This window comes from Kogia breviceps, chromosome 15, assembly GCF_026419965.1.
Source record: "Kogia breviceps isolate mKogBre1 chromosome 15, mKogBre1 haplotype 1, whole genome shotgun sequence".
Classification (NCBI taxonomy): Eukaryota; Metazoa; Chordata; class Mammalia; order Artiodactyla; family Physeteridae; genus Kogia; species Kogia breviceps.
In genome coordinates this window covers 84313883-84337453 of record NC_081324.1, presented here as the reverse complement: position 1 = coordinate 84337453, position 23571 = coordinate 84313883, and the positions used below count along the sequence as shown (strand labels likewise).

Below are 23571 nucleotides of genomic sequence, written 5' to 3'. Positions count from 1 at the left end.
GAGCGCTGTCCTCAGTCCGACTCAGCCCCTTCCCACGTGTCCCCCTGCAGGTGGTGGCGGGAAGGCCAAAGTCTCTGGCAGACCCAGCAGCCGAAAAGCCAAGTCCCCGGCCCCAGGCCTGGCGTCTGGGGACCGGCCACCCTCCGTCTCCTCAGTGCATTCGGAGGGAGACTGCAACCGCCGGACCCCACTCACCAACCGCGTGTGGGAGGACCGGCCCTCGTCCGCAGGTGGGCCCCGGGGGGCAGGCAGGTGGGCCCCGGGGGGCAGGCAGGTGGGCCCGGCCGGCTGCCCGAGCACCTACTGTGTGCGGAGCGCGTGGTCAGGCCTGTTCTGAGACACTCGCCCAGGGCCCTGGCCAGCCGAGCTGGGGCTCGCAGATGGTCAGGATGCTTCTCGTAAGGGCCCAGGTGGAGGGAGAGGGCACGATTTAGAGAGAGGATGAAGGATTCAGGAAGCGAAGAGAGAGGCCTGTGGGCAAGGGCCGGTCCCACAGGCTTGGGGCGGGGGGGGGTGTCTCAGGGGAGCCCCGGACTTCTCTGTGCGTGCGAGGAGGTCCCTGGGGGAGGTGCGTGGTCTCCCGCAGGTTCAAGAGAGCTCTTGGCTGCAGGACAGACGCGGGGGGGGGCGAGGGCAGGAACGGCAAGGCAGCTCCCGCTGGGCTGGGCAACAGGCTGCCGGGCGTGAATGACGTGGGAGTGCTGGCAGTGAGGCCAGGCGGGCGGTTTGAGAAAGCTTCCAGGAGGTAGAAGGGGTGGGAGGCAGGAGGCCGAGGCCCCGGTTCCCGGGGTGGCAGGTGGGTGGGCCCCTGGGGGCCGCCAGGCTCACCGGGGCCTCCGGGGCGTCTCTCCCGGTCTCTCCGCAGGGTCCACACCGTTCCCCTACAACCCCCTGATCATGCGGCTGCAGGCGGGGGTCATGGCCTCCCCGCCCCCGCCTGGCCTCCCCGCGGGCAGCGGGCCCCTGGCCGGCCCCCATCACGCCTGGGACGAGGAGCCCAAGCCGCTGCTCTGCTCGCAGTACGAGACGCTCTCCGACAGCGAGTGAGGCTCAGAACGGGATGGGCCGGCGAGCGGCCGGAGCAGCGGGGCGAGGAGCGGGCGGCTGCCGACTCCCCCCACCGAGGAAGGAGCCCCTGAGTCTGCCTGTGCGCCCGTCTGTCCGTCCGTCCGTCCAGAGCCGGCATCCTTGCCTGTCTAAAGCCTTAACTACGACTCCCGCCCCGGCCGGCCCTGTGCAGTGACCTTACTCAGGGGATGTTTACCTGGTGCTCGGGAGGGGAGGGGCCGGGGAGGGGGCACGGCAGGCGTGCGGCGGCCACACGCGCACAGCCGGGGCGGCCAGGGACCCAAAGCAGGACGACCACGCACCCCCCACGCCACTGCCTCCCCACCTAACGCATCTGGAACCAAAGTCTAAACTGAGCTCGCAGCCCCCGCACCCGCCCTCCGTCCCCACCCTGCTTCGCACTCTGGACAGACGGACACAGGCCCTGTCCAGGCCCCAGCGCTCTTGTCCCGGTCCCCACGGGCTGCCCCAGCCGACGAGACCGCTGGAAACCAAGTCAGGCCAGATGGGCGGGCGACAGGGCCGGGTGCGGCCTGGGGTGAGCGGCTGCTCCGAGGAACTGGACTGTTCTTTTTCATACATCGTTGCCGCAGCGGTGGGAAGGAAAGGCAGGTGTAAATGATATATTGGTTTACAGGGTATATTTTTGATACCTTCAATGAATTAACTCAGATGTTTTAAGCAAGGAAGGACTTACCCAGTATTATTGCTGCTGTGCTTTCGATCTCTGCTTACCGTTCAGGAGGCGTGCGCAGGCCAACAGTCGGTGACCCCGTAGAGTCCGCAGGACCGAGGTGGGGCGGGGCTGCCAGCTCTCGAGCCCCCCCCCCCCCGCGTCCTCCCTCCCTCCCTCCCTTGTGGGCGGAATGAATTTGAAGGGGATTCTGTGACCGCCATCTGCGCACGGCGGTGGCGTCCTGTCATTTACACACGTTCTTCTCATTAAAAAGCGAATTATACTCGAGTTACAGAGGCTCCTTCTCTGTCTTGGCCCCGGCAGCCAGGAGGACGGGCGACTGGGCCGGGGTGGGGGTGGGGTGGGGTGGGGTGGGGGGAACGGTGGGCGTGTAGCCCGGCGGGGGACGAGGGCACATCCCCTGACTCACCGGTCTCTCCCCTCTGCAGGCGAATATTTACGCCCACGGTAAGGATGCCACCGTGCAGACCTTGAACAGTCCCACCCATGGGGAGAGTATTGAATTTTCACACCCACGAGGAGGGTGTCAGATATTCACAGCCGTGGTGACGGTATCCAAGAAGGCCATCATCAGCTCTTAACTGTTAAATACTTTAAAAAGTATTCCTGCCCACACACTATGTTAGGGAACAAACAGACCCTTTGCCGTCACTGCTTTGGATACGCGGCAGAAGAGAGAACAGCCCTCCCTCCCAGCTTGGGTCTCGAGGCAGCTGCCAACTGGCGTCTTGCAGTCTTGGTAGAACGTGTCTCAGACACGAGCTGTGTTCCTTCAGGAGCAGAGCCGGAGCTCCAGAGAGGCTGCGATGCTTTGCCACGGACGTGCATGCAGGATTGGGGCGGGGCGGGCTGTGGGGAGCAGTGGAGAGAACCGAGACCCACTGGATGCAGAAATTCCCACCCCCTGCCCAGCCTGTGAACTGGTGGTCAGCCCAGCACCTCGTCTCCCCCAGGGTGTGCACCTGGGCATGCGGAGAGATCTGCGTCCTCGGGGGACTCTGCCCACCCTTCCCGGCGCTCCAAGTTTACCCTGCGAACCTGTGCCGTGAGGTGAAACGAGCAGAGGTCTTGGGAGCCCCGCAGAGCTCGGCTTGGCGCCTGGGCTGTAGTACCGATGCCGGCAGGCAGGTGGCAGTGTTGGGCCAGAAAACAGTCTTGTCCTGCTCGGGGCCTCCCTCTGGTCCCGGGTGCAGGCCAGCCCCCACCTGCAATCCAGGATGGGTCAGGTCGTGCTGGCCACACCAGCCACAAGGGGTTGGCCATGCCTGCTGGTGCCACCCAGCATGCCACGGCACTTCCCTCAGCTGTAGTCAGACCAGAGTGATTCGGGCGGGGGTGGGAGGGACACAAGTGTCAGCCCACAGGCTCATCTCTGCCATCCCCCCCCCCCACGTCTCCATGGCCTCAGAATTGACACCACTCGGCACCTCTGTCTTCTCTGAGGGCCAGTGGCACAGACCCCACACAGTGATGTTTGTGGGGTGTAGGGAGAGCTCACGGCCTCCTGGTGCCTGTGAAGGGTCCACCGTCTCTTCCAACCTCACCCAGCCAGTCCTCAGCACCCGCCCCCCTGCAAAGGGTTCATCCCACCCCCATCTTGTTCGGTTTTCTTACTGCTCCATCTTAAAATGGAGGCCCCTGCTGTTCCCTGATCCCCAGCTCTCTGGAAAACTCCTACACATACTTCAAAACCCAGCTGGGTCATTCCCTCCTCTAAGAACCCATTATCCCTCCCCATCGTCTCTCTCCTCTGGGTCTTTGCTAACACCCTGAAAACTACTGGACAGAACCCCTCGAGAGCAAAGATCTTGCCTTTCTCTTCCTGACTCTTTTGTTGACTGAGCCCCTGGCGAGTGTTGAGCTGAACTGATGCTGTGAGGATCCGATTCCAAAGAAAATGAGAATGTGATCTGCAAAGCGCAGGACACTTGCTGGCTAATTTCCCAGTATCTTAGAACATTGTGACGTTGGTTAGAGTGCAGATTCCTGGGCTCCCCCCAGAGGATAGGAATGATTCTCTAGGTCCAGGGTTGGGGCTGGGAATCTGTGTTTTCATCCAGCGGCCCAGGTGTTTCTGATGCCGGTGACTTGCAGCTGGTGAGGGTGGTGCCCAAGGTCAGAGCTAGAACCTGGTCCCTTCACTTCTTTCTGGCCAGGAGTTCTCCAGTAAGGGCACAAGCGGCTCTGCAGAGGGAGTCCCGGCGCACCAACCGGAGCAGCTGCCGCCCACGGCGGGGGCAGGAACGGGCTGGTCCCTATAGCACTAGGGTTGGCTCAGGACAAGCCCACCTTGGGCCAGGTGACACAGACACTGTGACAGCTGACCTGGAGCAGTTGGGGTGGCTTCCTGGAGGTGGTGGTTCTTGGGGAGGGGATGGGCTGAGTGGAAAGAACCTGTGTGGGCAAGGGCTGGGAGGTGAAACCCAGCCGGGGGCATTCAGGAGTCCAGGGTGGCTTAGACAGAAGGCAGTGTGGAGGCCCTGGAATTTCTGAGACGCAACAGTCAATGACCCGTAAGGTGATTTGCTGGTTTTCTGAAATTGGGTCTTGTTGGCTTGCAAGGGTGCTGGGTGTACTGAGGGAGAAGCAGGCCAGGAGGCTAGTGCAGGGCCAGCATGGGGGTTGGCACGGCAGAGAAGGCCAGGACAGAGCCCCACTGCCTCGGGGAGTGGGGATGGGGCCAGGCCACGTATCGGGCAGGCGAGGGGGGGGGTGTGCAGCACGCGAGTAAAGACAAGACTGTGGAGCCAGCTGCCACGTAATGGCCATGTGACCCCGGCCAAGCCATTTGAACCCTCTGTGCCTCTGTTTCCCCATCTCTAAAATGGGATAATGATATTGCTGTGAGGAGCACCTCAGAGATGGGCTGTGTAGCTCTACAGAGACACGGTTTGCTCACCTGTGCAGGAGTCAGTGGGACAAGGCAAGAACGAAAGAATGGGTTCGTGAGGGAAGGAGAGAGCAGAGAAAACAACTCCAGGTGGTCCGGCAACAGTGAAGCTTATTTGCATCTGATGGGGATAAACTGATTGGATCGCTGGCAGCTGGTGGGAGGGCCCCCTGGTCATTCCGCCTTTAGAAGCCAAGGAGAGCCATCGAAGGAGACGCATTTGTTTCCACGGCTTCTCCGGGAAGCCGGGAGGGTTTCGCTGTGGCAGCCACGTGACGGGCTGTCCTTCCACCCCACCTCCTCCGGGGTTCAGCCGGGTCCGGCTTCCTCATCAGAATGTCTCACCAGCGACCTCACAGTCTCACTGGGAAGATTAAATGCAGAAGATTCTGACAGCAGGGCCGGGCGGTCTGCAGATAGAGGCAGCGCTCTGCGTACGTGTCGGCCGCCAGGGCTGTTGTTTGTTCTCACCAAGGCTACTCGGGAGGAGAGACGAGGCCTCGGACGGACGGGGCACCTGTTTGTGGGGCGGGGGCCGCCGAGCTTGACCGGAGGCCTGCGAGTGTGAACCCGGAGATGAACCCAGAGGTTGGCCAGGACCACAGCGGAAGAGGCTGAGCGAGGGGGCTCAGGATGGGTGTTTGGGGCCAGAGCCGGCCCTCGACATTGGGAAGTGTTTCTGCCCCTTCGAGAGAGATGGACGCCCTGCCCCGCCCCCAACAGGGCCCCCGGCTTGATTCGATGGCAGCTCAAGCTTTACCAGCACGGATTCTCACGGTCCCAGCCGCCAGGCAGGTAAGGCCACGTGCCTGCCTTGCAGATGCTTAGAGAAGTTAAGCGACAGCCTTCTTCTCCAGCCACCGTGCCCTCCCCGTGTCGGTCTTCCCCTCCCAGGGGACTTCAGTGAGCGACCTCTGCCCCCTTGCCCAGTGCACCTGGACCTGGGGAGTGTGGGGGAAGGGCAGAGGGCAGAGGGCCTTCTGCAGGCAGCACCCTAAGCCGGGCAGCGGGGTCACTGGCCTCCAGGCTCTTTATTTTGGGGCTGGAAACCCCAAGGGCTGAGCCAGGACCTAGACAAAGTTGGCACCTCTTTCTGCCGGGTCTCCAAGTCCCCTGGGTTCCCGTAGGACAGACAGCTGCTTCAGAGGGAAACCGAGGTGCACTTGGGGGCCTGACGGGCTGCAGCCCTTGCCCCCCATGTCCTCTTCCTCCCAGGCTGCCGTTCCAAGGTCATCAGGGAAGGCGGAAGCCGTTTGCGTGATCAAAGGAGACGGTCTTGTTTGACAGGTGCGGCCCGGGTCCTCGGGGAGATGCTGAGATGCAGTCAGGAGGGTACGAGGCCTATCAGGGTGATGCTTGTGAAAGACAAAAGGGACAGGAAGCAGGACCTGGCAGGGATTGAGCCTCGGTCAACTGGTGCCGTCCCACCGCACTCCCGTTGGCGGGGCGCCCGGGAGGAGCCTGGCAGCTGCTGGAAAGCTCTAGTTAGAGGCCATCCGCTAACTGCATGCCTCAGAAGTTGTTTCTTGAAGGGCAACCCCGGAGACATCTCCAAGCTCACCGGATTCGTTGGCACCATAACTGCACGTGTCGGGAAGCCCAACCCATTTTTCTTTCCAAGTGGGGAAAGCAGGGTTGTGATTGGAAAGCAAGCTCGTCGCAGCTGGATTTGCCGGGCGCCAGCGACGCGCCCCCCAGCGCATGTCTGCACAGAATCCCCTCTCTACACAGGCTGCGCCCTCGGAGTTCCCGAGGCGCTGTCTGCACCCCGCCTGCCCGCGCCGAGCAGCCGAGGCCTCCAGGTTCTTCCTCTCGGTGACATGACCCTGTCCCTTGACCCTGCCCTCCCGGCTTTCACCCTGGCCCCGCCCCGTTAGACATCGTCCTCCATGGCGCGGCAGGAGCCCCTGCAAAGACAGCGGCGCTCTCCCACTCAGGGACACGGCCCCGAGGCTGCCGAACGCCTTCCTCACGCACGGTCTGGGGCCCCAGAGGCCCCTCCAAGGATGTGAACCAGACGCGCAGAGGCCGTAACAAGGCCGAGACCCTCCCCGGAGTCAGACCCAAGTCCCGGCGTGAGCCCTGGGCCTCTGCATCTGTTACGTAGCTCCTGGGTGGAGCCAGCGCACCCTGAGGCTGTCTGCAGGGCTGGGGTGAGCGGCACAGGGCTCTCTCTGAGCCTCCAGTGTCCCCCCGTCCCCTGTGGGCGGTGGGGAGCGACCACGGGCCTCTGCAGACCGGTCCCACCCACGGTGGGGTCCGAGGGTCTCAGAAACACGCGTGAAGAGTGAGTCTCTTCGAGTCTGCACGTTTTATTAAGATAATCAATCGATTCTTAAGTTATTTCTTTGTTAACCAGAAAGCATCTCTGTGGCGAGAACACGCGGTCTGTAGATATATAAAAATATATCAGCCACTTCGCCTCTCCCGAGCGTAAGCTCCGAGCCGTCCCTCCCCGCAGCGAGGGAGCTAAAGCCCCGTCTTGGGGGGCTGCCAGAGGAGTGGCGGGGCAGCCCCCACCTGCTGGGTCCAGTCAGGTCTGAAGGCATCTCCATGGCCGCGCTGGCGGCTCCTGGGGCATTGGTGGCGGGCAGCCCCAGGCCGTGGCCCCAGCACCCACGTATCCAGGCTCTTCCCAGGGAACACGAGGGCCTCCCGTCTTCTTGCCCTGACCTTGCACGTGTGCGCCGAACCCTGCAGCACGGGCCACTGCGGCGTCATCACTGGAGGGACGGGAGGCCTGAGCCGGGGCAGCTCGACCCCACGGAGTCTGAAAGCTGACAGCCGGCCGGGAGCCTCGGGCACATGGCGGTGGTCATTTCCAACGGCTTAGACGCCTCCCCTTGGCACCTGCCTCGAGGGCTCTGGCGGTCCAGAGTCCTGGTCCTGAAGGTGTCAGGACAGAGGTTAGCAGGACGCCCTGCGGGTGAGGCTCCGGACACAGAGCTCAAAGGCCTCGGTGCAGACGGGCTATGCCCTCCATCCTCCGCACTGGGGCGCGGGCACTGGGACGGCGCGGGCACTGGGACGACACGGGCAGGGCTCCTTCAGGCCGCACCCCACGCACAACCCACGACCAGCCCTGGCAGCGTTTCCGGCTTCCGCCCAGCCTCCCGGCTCACCGTCCACCAGAGGTTGCTGGGCTACGGCCCTGGGCGTCCAGCTGCACACGTCCGAAAGGCGTGCTCTGGAAATAGCCCTCTCCAGGGGCGGCGGGTGTCCGGATGGCACCCCTCTTCCCTCCCACGTGGCCTGGGAGCCGGGGTTGGTGGGGGGCCCCCCCGGCCAAGGCTGGGACGGACGCCTCTGTCCTGCCGGCGTTCGGGCTGTCCCCCGCTTCAAGGGCAGCCAGGGACACACACCTTCTTCTCTCCCAGGCCGTCGGGGCGGGCACCGCCTACCCACCTGCCCCCGCCCCGGGCTCCTCGGGAAAGCCAGGCCCACGCCGCCGCACCGGGGAGGTGCTGCGGCAGCGGCAGCGGCTGCGGCGCGGGCAAGACACAGCCCGGGGTGCCTCCCGATCGTGGAGCCCGTCCTCCGGCCGCCGCGCGGGCCGGGCTGCCGGTCAGAGCGGCGCGGGGCCCAGCAGGCCGGGCCCGGGCCGCGGGCACAGCTGCAGCTGCACGCTGGCCGTGAACCAGCGGCGCGGCCGGCCCAGGCTGAGGTGCAGGGTGGTGCGGAAGGAGCTGCGGGCGCGCTTGGGGAAGATGATGGTGGTGCTCCGGAAGCGCAGCGCGCGCGGCCGCGGCTCCAGGGTCAGCTGGCTGCGGTAGCTGCGCCACGTGCAGTTCGGCGCCGCCACGATCGTCTCGCTGTAGGCCGTGACCGTGGGCACCGGCGCGTAGAAGACCTTGTCCCGGAAGTGCTTCTCCGAGGCGTACTTGACCTCAGAATTGCAGCTGCGGGGAGGGCGGGAGCACGGGGGTGAGCCCCGGGCGGGGCAGCCAGGTCACTGTCCCGCGGGGTCGGGGGGCCGCGCGAGCACAGAGCGGCCCGGGCTCTTCCGAAACGCCCAGGTCAAAGGGGCAAAGGAAGGGCTGCGCGACCCAGCTGGCTTTGGAGGAAACTCGAGAGACGGGACAGTTAAATGCCGCACGTGACTCGGGCTGGATCCTGAACCGGGATTAAAAATAGGCCATAAAAGGACATTTGGGGACAGTGGGCGGAACTGGACCAGGCAGTGGTCGTGTTTCAGCGTTAGCTGGCCCGATTTTGGCAAGTGCACTGTCCTTATGTGAGAGGATGGCCCTGTTCTTAGGAAGGGCACCAGCCGGCGTTGCTTAGAGGGTCAAGGTCACGGTGTCACTAACATCCTCTCACACGGGTCAGAAGCAAGTTTCGTGTGTGCAGAACGAGACGGTGAGCAGACATTCCAGCTAACGGGGCCACGTGGAAAGAGCCAATGAGTCTGTTTAACGGGGGTTCCCTCACTCTTCCCGCAGCTTTCCTTAAGTTTGAAATGTTATCAAAATGTTTCCCCCCAAGTAGCCTCAGCACCTCTAGGTGAGTGACCCTCCTTACGGGTGACCAGCTGGTCAGTGTCCCCGGCTCGGCTCCCAGATCATCAGACTGGAAGGAGAAGCTCCGGGAAGGGGGGTGGGGACTTGCCCCCGTCTCCCTCCCCGCTGCACCCCACAGGTGATCCGCGCGGGAAGGGAAGCAGGGGTCCCAAGAGCCCAGGCAGCTCGCATCCACCCTGGCTGGGGCCTCTGTAATAAAAACTAAAAAGGAGAGCTCTTTGGAAAGAACAACCTTTAAAGGGGACCTGTTTGTCTCCTGGGACTCTATCCAGAGGCGGAGCGGGGGGAGGTGGTGGGTCCCACGCCCCAACGCGGACAAATCCATCCTGAGCGTCCCGGGGGTCCGTGGGTGAGACCCACGGACGCTGGACTCCACCTTCTGGAAGCCCGATCCCCAGAAGCCCTCCGAGGAGGGCAGAGGGCTGGGGGGGGAGCTCCTGGTGGGGCGGCCTTAACTCATAAGTGCCGGTACCACCTGAGACATCCTACGCGTGGGAGGGCACCTAACACACCTGCAGGGCAATGGCTCCCCCGGGGATAAAGGGGCAAATTCAAAATAAAACCCAGCCAGGTTGGGGGTGAAGGTCAGTGTGGAAACGGTCGCACGTGGGCCCGGGACGGGCTGGAGAGGTGGCAGGGAAGGCCACCTGGGGACAGAGTCTCTTCAAATCACGGCCACGCCTCCTCGGGGAACAGCACGCGGAGGGGCCGCCTAGAGGGAGGGGAGCCTGCTGAGCGCCCCCAGCCTGGCCGCCCCGCCCCCCCCGGCCCCGCTGCCCCACTCACCGGATCTCGGGCGTGGGTTCTGGGTTCACCTCGATGCTCTCCCCAAAGAACACGGGCAGCATCCGGGGCCTCATCTCGCGCGCCGGGGTGCTCGGGGGGAGGGGGAGGGGCTGTGGGGAGAGCCAGGGACACAGGGTCACGTGAGCAGCCCTTTGGCACGGCAACCTCAGCTCCCCTCCGGGCACAAGGGCTGCCCCACACCACTGCAGTCCTGGTTTTCTGGAAGCCTGCTTTGCGGGGTCCATCGGGAAGCCCACCCCAGAATCCAAGCGCTCTGAGGCCCACGACTCCCCATCCAGCCACCGGCCTGCCCCTCAGTTCCTGGGCATCTCAATAAGGGGACGTGGTAACGGCCTCTTTCTACAACGCCCAGCCCACCCGAGCCAAGAGCCAGGCTCAGAGCCCTGTAGAACTGGGACCCCTCTCAGGGAGCCCCTGAGCCTAAGCCTCGCAAGCTGCGCCCCTGGGCGACACGGCAGGCCGGGGCTCTGCGAGGGGCTGAAAACCGTGCTCATCGAGGGAAGAGTTCCCGGCCCTTCTTGGTGCATGGCTGTGGGCCCCTCATTCAACTCCTTCACAAGGCTTTCCTTGTCCTCACCTGGATGGGGAGAGATCACAGCGGCTATGCTTTCTGAGCACTGACGGCACCAGTCGTTGCTCCGAGCACCCCGTGTATCCTTACATTCGACCATGGGAGGGAGCTGTTACTAGCATCCCCATTTTATAGATGCTGAAACTGAGGCCCAGAGTGGCTAAGTAACTTGTCTGAGGCCACACAGCTAGGAAGAGGCAGAGCTGCGGTTGGAACCCTGGCGGTCTGGCTCCAGAGTCTGCGCCCTCACCCATGTTCCCCGGCTGCCTCTCAGGCCCACGGGATGGACGCTGCAGCCCCAAGACCTGTCCTGTCACCTCCTGCTCAGAGCAAGCTTGCCCTCACACACAGGATCAGGGCGCTTCCCACACAGGCCTCTGCCCATATATCTTTCACTCGCCTTGGCCACGGCCCAGGCTGCCTCTGTGCCTTGGCTTATGCTGTCCCCTGTACTAGGAACGTCCTTCCCTTTCCTTCTCGCTTGGTCCGTCCAGGGTTGACAACTCAGGCACCAGCTCCCTTGTCTTCCCCCAACATCCTCTGAGGGGTTCCTGGAGCTCCCACCTGCTGGTCTCCATTGCTGTGTCCCCTTTATGTGTCACCCCCAGACCATGAGCTCCTTAAGATTCAGGACCTGATGATCTCTCTGGCCCCAGGGCCTGGCACCTCGCAGACCCCATACTGTCCAAAGGCAGGACCTCACACATGCGAAGCAGCGCCCTGCTCCCCTTCCACCTCTCCCCGCCTCGTCCTGGGAGCCTCTGGGCCAGGCCCACACCTGGCTTCAAATCTGCCATCAGCCTATGGACGTGGTCACCGCAGCCCCCTCCTCAGTTGATCACAGCATCCCCAGAACAGGGGCCGAGGAAGGACCACAGGAAGAAAAGAGCTAAGACTTGGAGAAAGAGGGGGCTCTCCATAGGCCCCGAGCAGCCGTCATCAAGCTGTACCGTCTCTCTCTTGCTGGGCATGGCAGGTGGAATAATGGCCTCCAAAATGTGCACGTCGTAATCCCCAGAACCTGGGAACGTGTGACCTTACAGGGCAAAAGGGACTTTGCCCATGCGGTTAAGGATCTTGAGAGGGGGAGGCTGTCCTGGAGTATCCAGTGGGCCCCCTGTGTCTTCACAAGGGGTCCTTATAAGTGAAAGAAGGAGGCAGGGGGGTCAGAGTCAGAAAGAAATTGAAGACATTATGCTGCTGCCTTAAGGATGGACGGGGCCAGGAGCCAAGGACTGTGGGCAGCCTCTAGAAGGTGGGAAAGGCGAGAATTCTCCCCTAGAGCATCCAGAGAGGATGCCTTGCCAAAATCCTTGCTTTCCGCCCGCGAAGCTGTTTTAGATTTCTAACCTTTGGAGCCGTAAGATATTAAATCTGTGTTGTTTGAACCCACTATGCGTGGGGTCATTTGTTAGAGCTGCGACAGGAAGCCAATACACCATGTGACCCAGCAAACAACTCTCCTCTCAGGGCTGCAGCCTCCTGGTCCCCGAAGCGGGGCAACAGGAGCGCCCGCCTCCCAGGCTGCAGTCAGGACAGTGCTTCAAAGTGTGTGAATGTGTGGGATACTGCCCGGCACGGAGCAAGTGCCACATAAAAGCCTTGTATAAAAGTCTCAGAATACAAGCCTATGGAGAAAAGGCTTGTACTCTGAGTGCTTCTCACAAAGGCTCGAGGGGTGGTGCCTGGGGCGGGGCGGGGGGGGTCCTCTCAGGAGAGAGAGACACAATCCACACCCTTTTAAACCTTGACACAACTCTGCTCCTACCTTTCAGAAGCAAGTGCACCTCATTCGGGAGCTTTAGATTTAAAAAGAAAATAGTGACGGGGATTCCCAGGCGGTCCAGTGGTTAGGACTCCACACTTTCACTGCCATGGCCCGAGTTCAATCCCTGGTTGGGGAACTAAGATCCTACAAGCCGTGCGGTGTGGCCAAAAATTATTTTAAAATAAGTGAAAGAATTAAAATAAAACAGTGACAAGATGTAGGCACTTCTGGCATCCTCTGTGGCTCTGTGAAATCAGCACTGGCCTCAGCTGTACAACTCCATGACTTGATGCTCATAAAAATCATACTCTCCCCACAAGGCTATCTGAAGTGTGAAGTATGGCACCTTCCCAAATGAGTGCAGGGCTTTGCTGAGCACCTACTGTGCTCCGAACACCTACTGTGCGCCAGGCCCTGTGTGAGTCGGATGGGGCACAGTGCCTCCCAGGGCTCTTCTTGTGGACACCGAAGAGGAGAGAGGATGAGGCAGGCGTGTGAGGGGCTATGGACATGGGCGCTAAGGTTTGGGGAGGTGTCTCTAGATGGAAGGGCTGGAGGGAGGGAGGGGCAGCCTGCTACTGGTCTCCATCCCCCCACCCCACCCCCAAGAAAGAACCATCCCCAAGCCACGGGCAGGGAGGACTTCCTTGGGAGGCAAAGCCTTCGGGGCAGAGCTGGGTACCACCATCCCTCTCGGGTCCACCCGAACCTCCTGGCGCGGCCCGAGTGCACATTAGGGGCCCCGTTCTGGCCGGATCTCGCTCCCCACACTGGCTGCCAGCAGAGGGGACAAGGCTGACTTCACAGACTAGGCCAGGAAGCTGGAGCTCTGGGCACCGTTTTCCAAAGGGCCCCGGTGGAAAAACAGCTAAAATCTGCCCCACCTGGGAACACGATACGAGAGAGAGGAGAGAGAGGAAGCCTCTGAAAATCCAGACGCGGGCTGGCATCCAGGGGCCCCGGGGGCGACGAGGCGGCTCAGGCAGTCGCCGCCGAGGCCTGGGGCTGCCCCCGCAGGGCTCCAGGGACCGGTGGTGGCAGTTCCGGCCGTCCCGCAGCCGCCGGGCTCCGGAAGCTCAGAGCCGAGTCTTGCAGCAGCTGCAGCGGTGTTTTACCATCAACATGGCAGCGCTGCGCGCGGAGCCCGGCCCGCCCCGGGAGCCGGCCAGGAAGGCACAGCGCTGGCCCTGCAAGGGCGGCCCTCCAGCCACGCTGGACTCTCACTCCCATCGGAGCCGCCAGCGTGGGCGGAGGGCTGGGGACGGGGCCTGGGCTCCAGCGCCCAGGGGACCCCCTGCCGCCGCCGCCGCCGCACCTGATGGCCTGGCCTGGGCCTCCTGGAGCAGAGAGAGCTCCCAGGCGCCCTGCTCCCCTCACCGCCCCCCAGCCCCGGGGCAGCCGCATCCCAGCCCGTTTCCCCAAAGGCCCTGCTACTTGCTTCCCTCTGAAGAGGACCCGTCGAGAAACCCACCTCCGCCAGCCACCTGCTCACCACGCCTCAGTCTGCTGGTCTGTACAATGAGGCTGATGCCCGGGCGCAAGCCGCCGGTGTCCTCGGGTCCCCTCGCAGCCCGGGGCTGCAGGGGGGCAGGGGAGGGCACGGGGGAGCTCAGCGCTGAAGGCCGGACCCTGGACTCCCAGGCGCCACACACCCCATCCTGGAATGGCACCACAGCGCGGCCCAGCTCCTTCTAGGGACGGGGGAGCCCCGTTCTAGCCTGGGGAGGGGCCTGGTCTGGCTCCCTGGTGTCCTGGGCGGGCAGGGGGGGTGTAGGGAGCACGGAGGGCTTCTGAGAGAGTGGGACCCAGAACAGCGGGCTGCCCTCCGCCTACCACGCCCCCCCCCGCCCGCCTCCCCCAGTGATTCATGCGCCTTCCCTGCAGCCGCCGGGCGAGGATACGTACTCCACGCCTGGACGTAAAAATACACCCCGGCGTCTGGAGAGCTCCCCCTTCCGGGCTGCGGTACAGGGCACGGCCCAGAGGCCGGCAAAGAAAGGTAAGTCCTCCGACGTGAGAGCTCCGTGCCGCGCGGTGACGGCCCAGCCCCACCGGGGGTCCGGGCCTGGCTGACAGGCAGGGATGGCGCGGCGGTGCAATGCACGGAGGTCCCCCAGCTGCCACCGCAGGGAACGTGGCTGAAGCCACGTGGGACCCACAGAACCTTCCGCTTAGGGGGTATCAGGGCCCCATCAGCGGAGGCTAAGCGGCAGGAGGAAGGGTCCGGGGAGGCCCCACGCTGACATGGGAGAGGGGCGGCCTCACCAAAGCCACGGGGAACCTTTGCAAGGGCCGCGAGAGCCGCTCTCAGGCCGCTGACCTCACTGGCGGGGGGGGATGGCTTCTACCGCGATTGGAATTAAACCGCTTATCTTCAGCGTGTTTGGGGATTTGAGACCAAAAGCTCCCACGCTGGGCTACGGTGGATGCTGACCTGCACCCATTAGGAAAGGGATCCAAGGAGGGACATTTAAGCCCCCAAAATTCTTATCCTTTTCATGAAAGGCCTCGGGTATTGGTGGCAAATCCTGGGGTGAGGGGAGGGACTCCAAAAGGCTGGTCGCACAACACGGCAGAGCAGAGGTGGTGAGCGGGCCAGGCTCGGGGAGCCCAGAGGACCCCAAACAGCGCAGGCGCACGGTCTGGCGCTCAGAGCAGTGAGACCGAGCAAACCCATACATCACAGGTCGGAGGCGGGGCTCAGGGACGGGCCGGCTCCCCTAGATGCCCTCGGGTGCCCGATGGACCCAACCAGCAGGATGGTGGTGGGTTGGTTTGTGGCCTCCACGAAGATACGTGCATGTCCTAATCCCCAGGACCTGTGAATGTGACCCTCTTTGGAAACAGGGTCTTTGCACATGTGATCAAGTTAAGATGCGGGCCCACTGGATGGGGGCGGGCCCACATTCAACATGGCTGGTGTCCTTATAAAAAGAGGGAACTTTGGACACGGCCCACACAGAGGGAAGAAGGCCGTGGGGGGGCGGAGGGAGAGATGGAGGGGTGCGTCTCCAAGGTAAGGCACGCCGAGGGTGGCCGGCCACCACCAGAAGTTGGGACAGACACAAGGGATGGATTCTTCCCTGGAGCCTTCGGAGGGAACATGGCCCTGCTGACACGTGGATCTCAGACCTCAGGCCTCTTTGCACCATGTCTGTTTCCCCCACCCCACGGCAGGGAGGCCAGGAGTCCCGAGGGCGCAAAGGCCAGGCCACGCCCACCCCAAGGGGAGTCCCTGTCAGTCCCCGCCTAGTGGCATTTTCCCAGGAAGGTGGCTCCTGCTGGCTCCCTCGCCCCCGGAGCACCCGGCAGGGCACGGGCCTATTTGTCTTCTTTGCACACTACAGCTACAGGTGGAACCCCTCACTCAGATGAGCCTTTCACAGCCTTTCTGACGCAAGGCTGTCAGAGGAGTTGCTGAATTTCCGCTGGAGGCCACTTCATCCGGGATTAAGCGGCCGGGGCTGAAAGGAGGCGCCAGGGTTTCTGGCCCCCACGGCCTTCCTTTCCGCCAGCAGGCTCCTCCCCCGGGGCCTGACCCGCCTGGTTCTCTTGCACCTGAGCTCACAGGCACCCTCGCTGGTCAGGGACACACCGTGAGCCTGCAGGGGGGCCGTGGGGGCTGACCCGGGTCTCCTCAGTCCATCTGTCCATATTTACCCGTCCATCCATCTTTCTCTTCATCCATCCACCCAGTTGCCTGTCCATATCCATCCATCCGTCCATCCATCCACCCCTGTGTCCATCCATCCGTCCATCCATCCATCCATTCGTCCTTCCGCCTGTGCTTCCATCCTTCCTAATCCTGGGCACTAACTCCCTAAATTCCCAGCCCCCTTCCCTCTCTGCCCTCATCCGTGGTTTCACCATCACAGACCGGAAACAGAGAAATGAGAAAATCCAGGTGTCCTGGGTTGGGGGCAGGGGAGGTGACCGCCAAGCTCCTAAGAGTTGGCAGTGACAACGATTTCCAAGAGCTGGGCAGCCCCGGGAAATTTTCCAGGATGGGCAAAGACGACCCACTCCCCACCGCCAATTCTACCTGGATCCGGCCCCAAGGGCGTCCCTCGGAATCTGGGTCCAAGGAGCCAGCACCTCGTCCTCCGGGAAGTCCCCCAGCGTGCCACTCGGACATACACTCGACGTGTAAACAAACCCCAGGAGATCAGATGGGGGTGACGGGGCCACGCACGACGGGGCCCAGGCCACTGGATTCTAGAGAACCCACATCCACATCTGAGGGGGTAACAGCTCAGATCGTCACCTCCAGTCACCACTCCACGGAGGGCCGAGCCCCTCATCTGCCACAGACGGGTGACCTGTCCTCATTTCACCCACCCCAGTGGTGGCTGTTCCCTCAAAGGTGCACCCCAGAGGAGACGACTTGCGATCCGAAATGCCGTCTGCGCTCTCCCCGAGGGTGGTAAGAGGGGACGGGGCTGGTTCCCTGAACTGGCCACGTTAACCTGGGAGATGGGCATCTGCCACACACACACTCACTCATCCTTCCTGGCGGCACGACCTCTCCCCACGATGCCCCCCCCCCCAAGTCCCACAGCTCCGCCAGGCAGGACGGGGAGGGGGGCAGGAAGGACATGGGGGGTTCCCTCGATCTGGAGCCGGAGGTCCAGGGCCTGAGAGCTCAAAGGCGACACAGACAGCGGCTGTCCTGTTCACCGCTGTATCCCTTGCCAGGTCTCGCTTAAATATTTGTGGGATGAATGCAGTTGACAGGCAAACCCTGGCTGGCCCGGCAGGCGGCCTTGGCTGTCCCGGTGTCCTGCAGGCGACCAGGGGGGCCCACTGCAGGGAGACAAGCCCTCCACAGAGCCTGTTCCGCACAGGCACTTCTCAGTCAGGTCTCTGATTCGGGTTTCTAATTTGGAGGGTCTGGGAGCTCATGAGGCCTTTTTAAAAAATAAAAATAAAACAGTCACAAGTACATCTTGGAAAGACCGAGTGGAATTTTACTTTCTGGCCTCAGCTTAGCCTACAAGTCCCTGCACTGCCCTCCACCAGCCTCACGGCTGCAACTCAACCACGCCTCAGGACCTTTGCACTTGCCATTCCCTTGGACTGACGCACATTTCAGCCCTATGACCATAAAGGCCTCTCTCTCATGTTTTCTGGTTTCCATTAAATGTCACTTCCCTGACCATCCAGTCTAAAGGAGCTCCACCCGAACCCAGCTCTTTGTCTTAAGGGCACTTAACAATCCACCTGGTGTTTTATCACATGTGTAAGTTGCTGACTGTCTCTCCCACTAGAATGCCAGTTCCACGAGGGCAGGAACCTTGACCATCTTGTTCACTACTATGTCACCCACGGCCCAAAACAGCACATGGCACACAGTAGGTGCTCAATAAGTACTGGCGGGATGAATGACCGATTCCTAGATCTTCCTTTGGTTTGGGAATTACCAGGAACGGTACCATTGTTGGTCCACAGAGTGGGCCAGAAAAAAACCTATGATCACGTTAGGGTGGGGTTGAGGGATTCATTCACACCCAGCCTGTTCCCCAGTGCCTTTTACGTCTTGGGGGGCAATGTCGCAGCCAGCCAGTTACCCTACATCCACGGGGTACAGTCCAGCCGATTAAAACAAAATGGGGGGAAATGGAACCTCTTTCCAGAGGGTGAGCAAATTTAACATGCACTTCCAGCATAATAAACACGGTGACAAGCTAGCGAGGGCCTCAGTGGCCGGGGGTGGGGACAGAACTACAGCTCATCCCCCTGGCTGGGGTGTGTGCCACCAGTGTTGACCAGGAAGGCAGTGCTGGAAACTGGGTGTCAGAACAAAGATGCCTACCCCAGGCTGAACCCCAGGCCCACGTGGTCTGACAGGTGCCATTAGGGGGGTGCCAGAGCAAACGTGGCCCTGCTTGCAGCCAGCCTCTTCTCGGGCATTTGAAACCATCAACCGCGTCCAAGACGCAGGAGAGGTTTCTGTCCCTTTGTGCAAGATCAGCAGCCGATATTTTGCCTACATCTGTGCCGCGAAAGCATTGTCAGTGAGTCGTCCGCAAGCAGGGTTTCGTTAAACACCAGATTAGCAACGTTTAACAGGAGTTAACCTGTGGGGGGCGGGGGGTGGAGGCGGCCTGTGTGACAATAACTTAGGTGCCCAGGGCCCCAGCTGCAGGCCCCAGGACTGAGAAGAGGCGTCCCTGTGGCAACCATTTCCTCTCTTTTTATTAAAAGCAGCATTTCAAATCCTGTAGGTTCAGAGGTATTTTTTTTTTTTTTTAAAAAAAAAAACAGAACAGAACAACAACAAAACACAGGTAGTTAATTAGCTGCACAGTGAAAGGTAGGATAATGCAAGATTCAAGCGTAGAGACTCCGGAGCCCAATTCCCTGGGTTCTAATCCAGCACCGCCACTTATCAGCTTAGGCAAGTCGCTAACCTCTGTGCCTCGGCTTCCCCCTCTGGAAAATGGGTGTAATAAGAGCACCTACATACTTCCCGGGACTACTGTGAAAATGAAATGAGTTGATGCAAGTAAAGAGTTTAGGACAGTTCCTAGCACCTGGGAAGGCTATCTAAATGCAGATGTCATTACCTGTGTGGAAACAGCCCCAGGTCTTGCCTTCAAGCCAAATTAGAAAGATCAGAGACAGCTCAGTTCCATACCTGGCATCTAGTTAGCAAGGAGGGGGAAAAAATAAAATCAACTCGGACAGCCAAGACAAGTAAGCCAGGCACTTTGTTCTTAAGGCTGCTGCCCCTGGCTGGCCCGGCCGGCAGGAAAAGCATCCAGAAAACCTTCTATACGGGGGATTCCGGGTCATCCAAAGAATAAAGGGGAAGGCTGGTTCCCTGTCCCTTTTCTCCAAGGCCCACTGTGTAGGACACCACAGGGATTTATTCCCAATGCCAAGAGCCCAAATACCACCCCCTCCATTCAACTGTGCCAAGTCTGAGACACTCTAGCAGGAAAGCTGGTGCGTTCAGACAGTGGGACCAATTTCACTGCCAACGGCCTGGGTCACATCTGTCAGTCCCTGGAAGTCCAGAAAGCCTCTCCTACCCCCAGCCCCCAAAAGAGAGACCAAAGTTCAAGTTCAACGCATGATTTTGGTCTAAGCCAGCGGTTCCCAAACTTTGCTGCACATGAGGATAACCCGGGGAGGTTTTTAAAATCCTGATGTCCAGGTCGCAGCCTCTACCAATCAAATGACACTGTCTGGAGGTAGGAGATGGGCATGGATATTCTTTAAAGATCTCCAAGAGAGGGACTTCCCGGTGGTTCAGTGGTTAAGACTCCACGTTCTCCATGCAGGGGGCCTGGGTTCGATCCCTGGTCAGGGAACTAGATCCCAGATGCCGCAACTAAGAGTCCGCATGATGAAACTAAGACTTGATGCAGCCAAAGAAGTAAATACTTTAAAAAAAAAAAAAAATCTCTGAGAGCTTCCCGTGGCCACTCAAGTTTGGGAGCCACTGGACCAAGGAGCAAGGGGGACACCAGCGACATTCCCGTCAATAGGCCTGGAGGCAGGGGAACCATTCCTTTCTGCTCCTGGGAGGATTTCCAACTGGGGGGGAAGCATTTACTGCCCTGTGAGGTACCAGGCGGGCATTGCCAGGGCCCCAGGAAAGCGGCACCGGGCTGCAGCCGTGCTGGGACACCCGGCAGAAACAATGTGAAGGCGTGCAGAGAGCCGCAAGAACAGGGAAATGCCACTGGGATCCTAAGTCAGCCTCCGGATCTCAACTTGTCATTTCGTCAAGTCCAAAGGCGCCGGGTCCCGCCCGCTTGGCTCCCGCCTGCCAGGGAAGGGGTGCGGGGAACCCAGTCTCAGCCCAGCCACCAAGCTGGGTGTCCCCCGGAGCCCACCTGAAGGCCCCACTAAGTCTGGCAAGAGGTAAAACTCTTGCGTCTCCTGACCTGGGGTTCCAGCCTTCCCCAGGCACCGCCTCAGCTCCACGTCAACATCCCTCAACATCCCGGGAAGGAAGGGCTCCTGTCTGCGTTTAGTTAAAAAAAAAAAAAAAACAGCCTTTCACGTTGGCAGCACAGCGGGAACGGTAAACAGGGAACCTGGGTACACCGCTTCGGCCAGGGGTTCCGGCTCACCTAGCCTGAAGCCAGCCTCCTGGAGAATTTCGGACAGTCCTCAAGCCCTGCCCTTTTACTGCTGACAGTAAGACAGACGATCACGCCTTAGGCCCACAGCCAGGGAGGGGAGGGGGCTGCAGGGGTCAGGCTGGACCATCCCCACCTACGCGCCCTGACCCCCACCTGCGGAGCGTGGCTGCCACCAGGCCACCTTCTTGGCTGGGGGGAGGGCGGGGGGAACCCAGTCCCGGCTCCTGAGGTACCCCATCCGGGGGGCTGGCTCCGTCCCCGGTTTCTGCGCGAAGCCGCGTGCTTACCGCTTTGGCTTCGCCGGGTCCGGGGGCCTCCGAGGAGGCGCCAGAGCCCCCCGCGCGGGCGTCGAGGATGCCAGGCGCCAGGGAGTAGAAGGGCGGGCTGGGGCTGGGGCTGGGGGGCAGCCCCGAGTCAGGGCTGTCCAGCAAGCCCTCCCGGCTCTTCTCCTTGAGGCTCTCCTCCATGCCCTGCAGATGCAGGTGGCCCACCATGTCTGGGGGGCGCCGGGCGCGGGCCCCCGGCTCCTCGGGGGACTCCTCCACCGCGCTCCGGGGCCCGGGGCGGGCGGCGGCGGCGGGGCGAGGGCTGCGCGCCGGGGACCTGCGGGCAGAGCCGAGAGGCGGTGCGTCGGGCCCGGCGCCCCCCCGCACGCCCCCCCGCCCGAGTCCCCGGTCCCCCGGCCGGCCCGGCCGCGCGCGCGCGCCGCGCCCAGGAGGGGCCGGCGGTCGGGCGCCCGGCTCCGTGCGCTCGGGGCGGCTGCGCCTTCGCGCTGCCACGCCGGGCCTGCCGCCCGCCCGCCCGCCGCCGCCGCTGGCCGCGCTCCAGCCACGCCGGGCCCGGCCTCGCCTTCGCGCTCCGCCGCCAGCCGCCGCCGGGCCCTCTCCGCACCTTCCCGGCCGCGCCTCCTTTTCTAGGCGCCTCCTCCTCCCTCCGCCCCGCGCCTCCTCCCGCCGCACCCCGCCCCCGGCCTCCTCCGCGGTGGGCAACCGCCCCGTCTGGCGCCTCCACCCCCCCCCCCAGCCCGCGCCCGGGGCGACTGCACAGCCCGGCGATCCTCCGGAATAAACACCCCAGCGGCGGCACCAAGGGGTGACTCGTGGGGTCCCCAAGTCACCCCAAGGAACAGTCGTAGGAGTAGTCACGTCTGAGGTGTCCTTTCGAGGTTTCTCCGGCTCACTGAAGTCCGAATAAAAGAACCTTCAGAGACCTCTGTTTTAGAAGCTCTGTAACTTACACGGAGGGGGCGGAAACCAGAGGCTTCAATGCTCCGCAAGCTTCAAGACCTGTTCCTTAGCTCCCCTCTTTCCAACGGGCCGGTCCGCCCCTTTGTTGATGTTCTAAAACACGAACCAACAGTCCCGGGGTATCTGTGTCTCCATCATTTGGGTACCCAAGGCCAACCTGCTGGGCCTCTGGGGTGGAAAGCCTCGGGTGGAAACGGGGCTGGGGCAGGTGACAGGGAGATTAGAAACATTTCCTGAATCCTCCACCATCTGGCTCTTTCCCCAATTTCTTCCAGGAAGGTTCTTGCTCACTGACGGAGTCTCTCCCATCTTTCCCTTCTCTTCCTTCCTCGGAAGGGAGAAGTCACTTGCTTCCCTTTCTTCAGATGACTGACAAGGAGGTCCTGTCGGTCCAGCTCCCACCCACACAGACACCCGCCCCACCAGGTGATCCAGCCTTCCATCCTGAAAGCAGGGAATCCAGGGGTACCTAGAGGGGGCGCTGAAAAGGGCAGGAATGTGGGAGAGGCTCCTCGTCTAGCCAAGGGAGCAGAGGAGGCAGGGAAGGTGTGAGAGTGTGGACAGATACACTAGTTTGGTTTCCCTTTGGGGTCTGCTCTTCAGACACCCCCAAACTGAGGGCACCAGGCCAAAGCACGGTCATTCCATCGGGACCGATCAAGCCGCCACTGTGCCCCCAGCGCTGGGTCCGCTTCAGAACCGCCCACGAGCAAGATAAGCCTGGCCCCGGGGGCGCCCAGTCAGATGAGGGGGGAAAACACACCAGGAAGCAAAGGCGGTGAGTTTCAAGGAGGCCATTGACAAGGCACTGCCAGCAGGAAGCATCAGAGGGACAGTTCATTGCTGGGGTGTTCGTGAAAGCCCGCTCTGAGGAGGGGACGTTTTAAGATGAGTCCTGAGCAGCCCCGCGTGAGCTGGAGAAAGAGAAGTAGCCTTCCAGGCGGGGGGGACACCCAGGACAAAGGTGCTCTCGGTAGTGAGGATGAGGTGCATTCCAGGAAGGGACAGAAGGGTTGGGGGGCTTCCTAAGAGCGCTGGGGGGGGGGACACGGAAGGACATGTTATCAGGTACGCAGCCCATTTCCGTATCAACCAGGAAGACCACGGGAAGTCTGCTGCCCGAACGGAATTAGCCAGAGCTTTGAGTATCTGGAGTATCTGGAGCAAAAAAACAAAACAAGACACAACACAGAACAGCTGACTCCGTTTGCTTCAGTTCTTAGGCAAGAATTCAATTCTTCCTCAGCCTTGGGCTCCGTGACCAGAAATACGTGGGTGACTTATCTCACAGGACAAAAGCGGGGGCTGTGATTTGCAGAACAGAAGCACATTAAGATGCGGTTCTTTCCCAAATGCTCACTCCCTCGAGCCCCCAGAAGCGAGATTGCCTTCACTGCCTCACTGCCGGGCTGCCCTGGAGAAAATTCTTTGATAAGAAGGGATTACTTCTTAGCCCAGGGAAGCGAGTCTGGCAGCGAGTCTGGCAGCAACATCCACCGAAGGCTGGTGGGGAATTAGGGGGGAGGCATGTGGGGCAGGGTTGCATCATTGAAGTGTCATCTTGACTTTATTTAAAATGTTGCTATTTTGATCATCTGGAATTTTTTGCATTAATTCTGGCCTTTACAGCACTGCAGTAAAATATAGTATGTGTCGAGATTTCCACGTTTGGGACGTTTCCTTAAATCTTGGACTCCAGGGGAGGGCCCGACTCTCCTCACCCCAATCTTGGCCCCCTTGTTCCATTCATGCTTATCACGGGTGCCCTCATGACCATGCCCACTTGGGTTCTGGAAGTTTCCCTGCGCCCACACACAACTTCCCCTGAAATGGAATAACGCTGGAGATGTGTCTACACCCAGCAGCAGGAAAAACATGACCGCACTACAAATGTCAAACGCGCAGTT

General features: G+C 61.4%; 2 protein-coding genes and 1 long non-coding RNA gene across 31 annotated transcripts in view; 2 read left to right on the top strand and 1 right to left on the bottom strand.

Annotated features, from left to right (window-relative positions):
• Window positions 1-2032, top strand: part of NCOR2 (nuclear receptor corepressor 2) — a 224278-nt gene extending 222246 nt beyond the window's left edge. For all 25 annotated transcript variants that reach the window (XM_067015111.1, XM_067015116.1, XM_067015113.1 and 22 more), the window contains 2 exons: window positions 51-230; window positions 866-2032. In XM_067015111.1, the coding sequence (XP_066871212.1) occupies window positions 51-230; window positions 866-1047 (362 nt within the window). In that variant the 3' untranslated portion in view covers window positions 1048-2032. The remainder of the gene's footprint in view (window positions 1-50; window positions 231-865) is intronic.
• Window positions 2033-4474: 2442 nt separating this feature from the next.
• LOC136792701 (uncharacterized) lies at window positions 4475-7071 on the top strand. The gene is made up of 2 exons (XR_010836876.1): window positions 4475-5450; window positions 5871-7071. It is a non-coding gene; the product is annotated as an uncharacterized lncRNA (long non-coding RNA).
• The window catches only part of RFLNA (refilin A), a 228940-nt gene continuing 212320 nt past the window's right edge, over window positions 6952-23571 (bottom strand). Inside the window, exons 1-5 of one of the 5 annotated variants that reach the window (XM_067015144.1) lie at window positions 20705-20792; window positions 20217-20296; window positions 18888-18965; window positions 9962-10071; window positions 6952-8554 (exon numbers count right to left, since the gene is read on the bottom strand). In XM_067015144.1, the coding sequence (XP_066871245.1) occupies window positions 8221-8554; window positions 9962-10035 (408 nt within the window). In that variant the 5' untranslated portion in view covers window positions 10036-10071; window positions 18888-18965; window positions 20217-20296; window positions 20705-20792 and the 3' untranslated portion in view covers window positions 6952-8220. Of the gene's footprint in view, window positions 8555-9961; window positions 10072-18887; window positions 18966-20216; window positions 20297-20704; window positions 21021-21654; window positions 23431-23571 lie in introns of those variants that run through there. The other 4 variants (XM_059041073.2, XM_067015145.1, XM_067015143.1 and 1 more) reach the window with 4 other exon arrangements.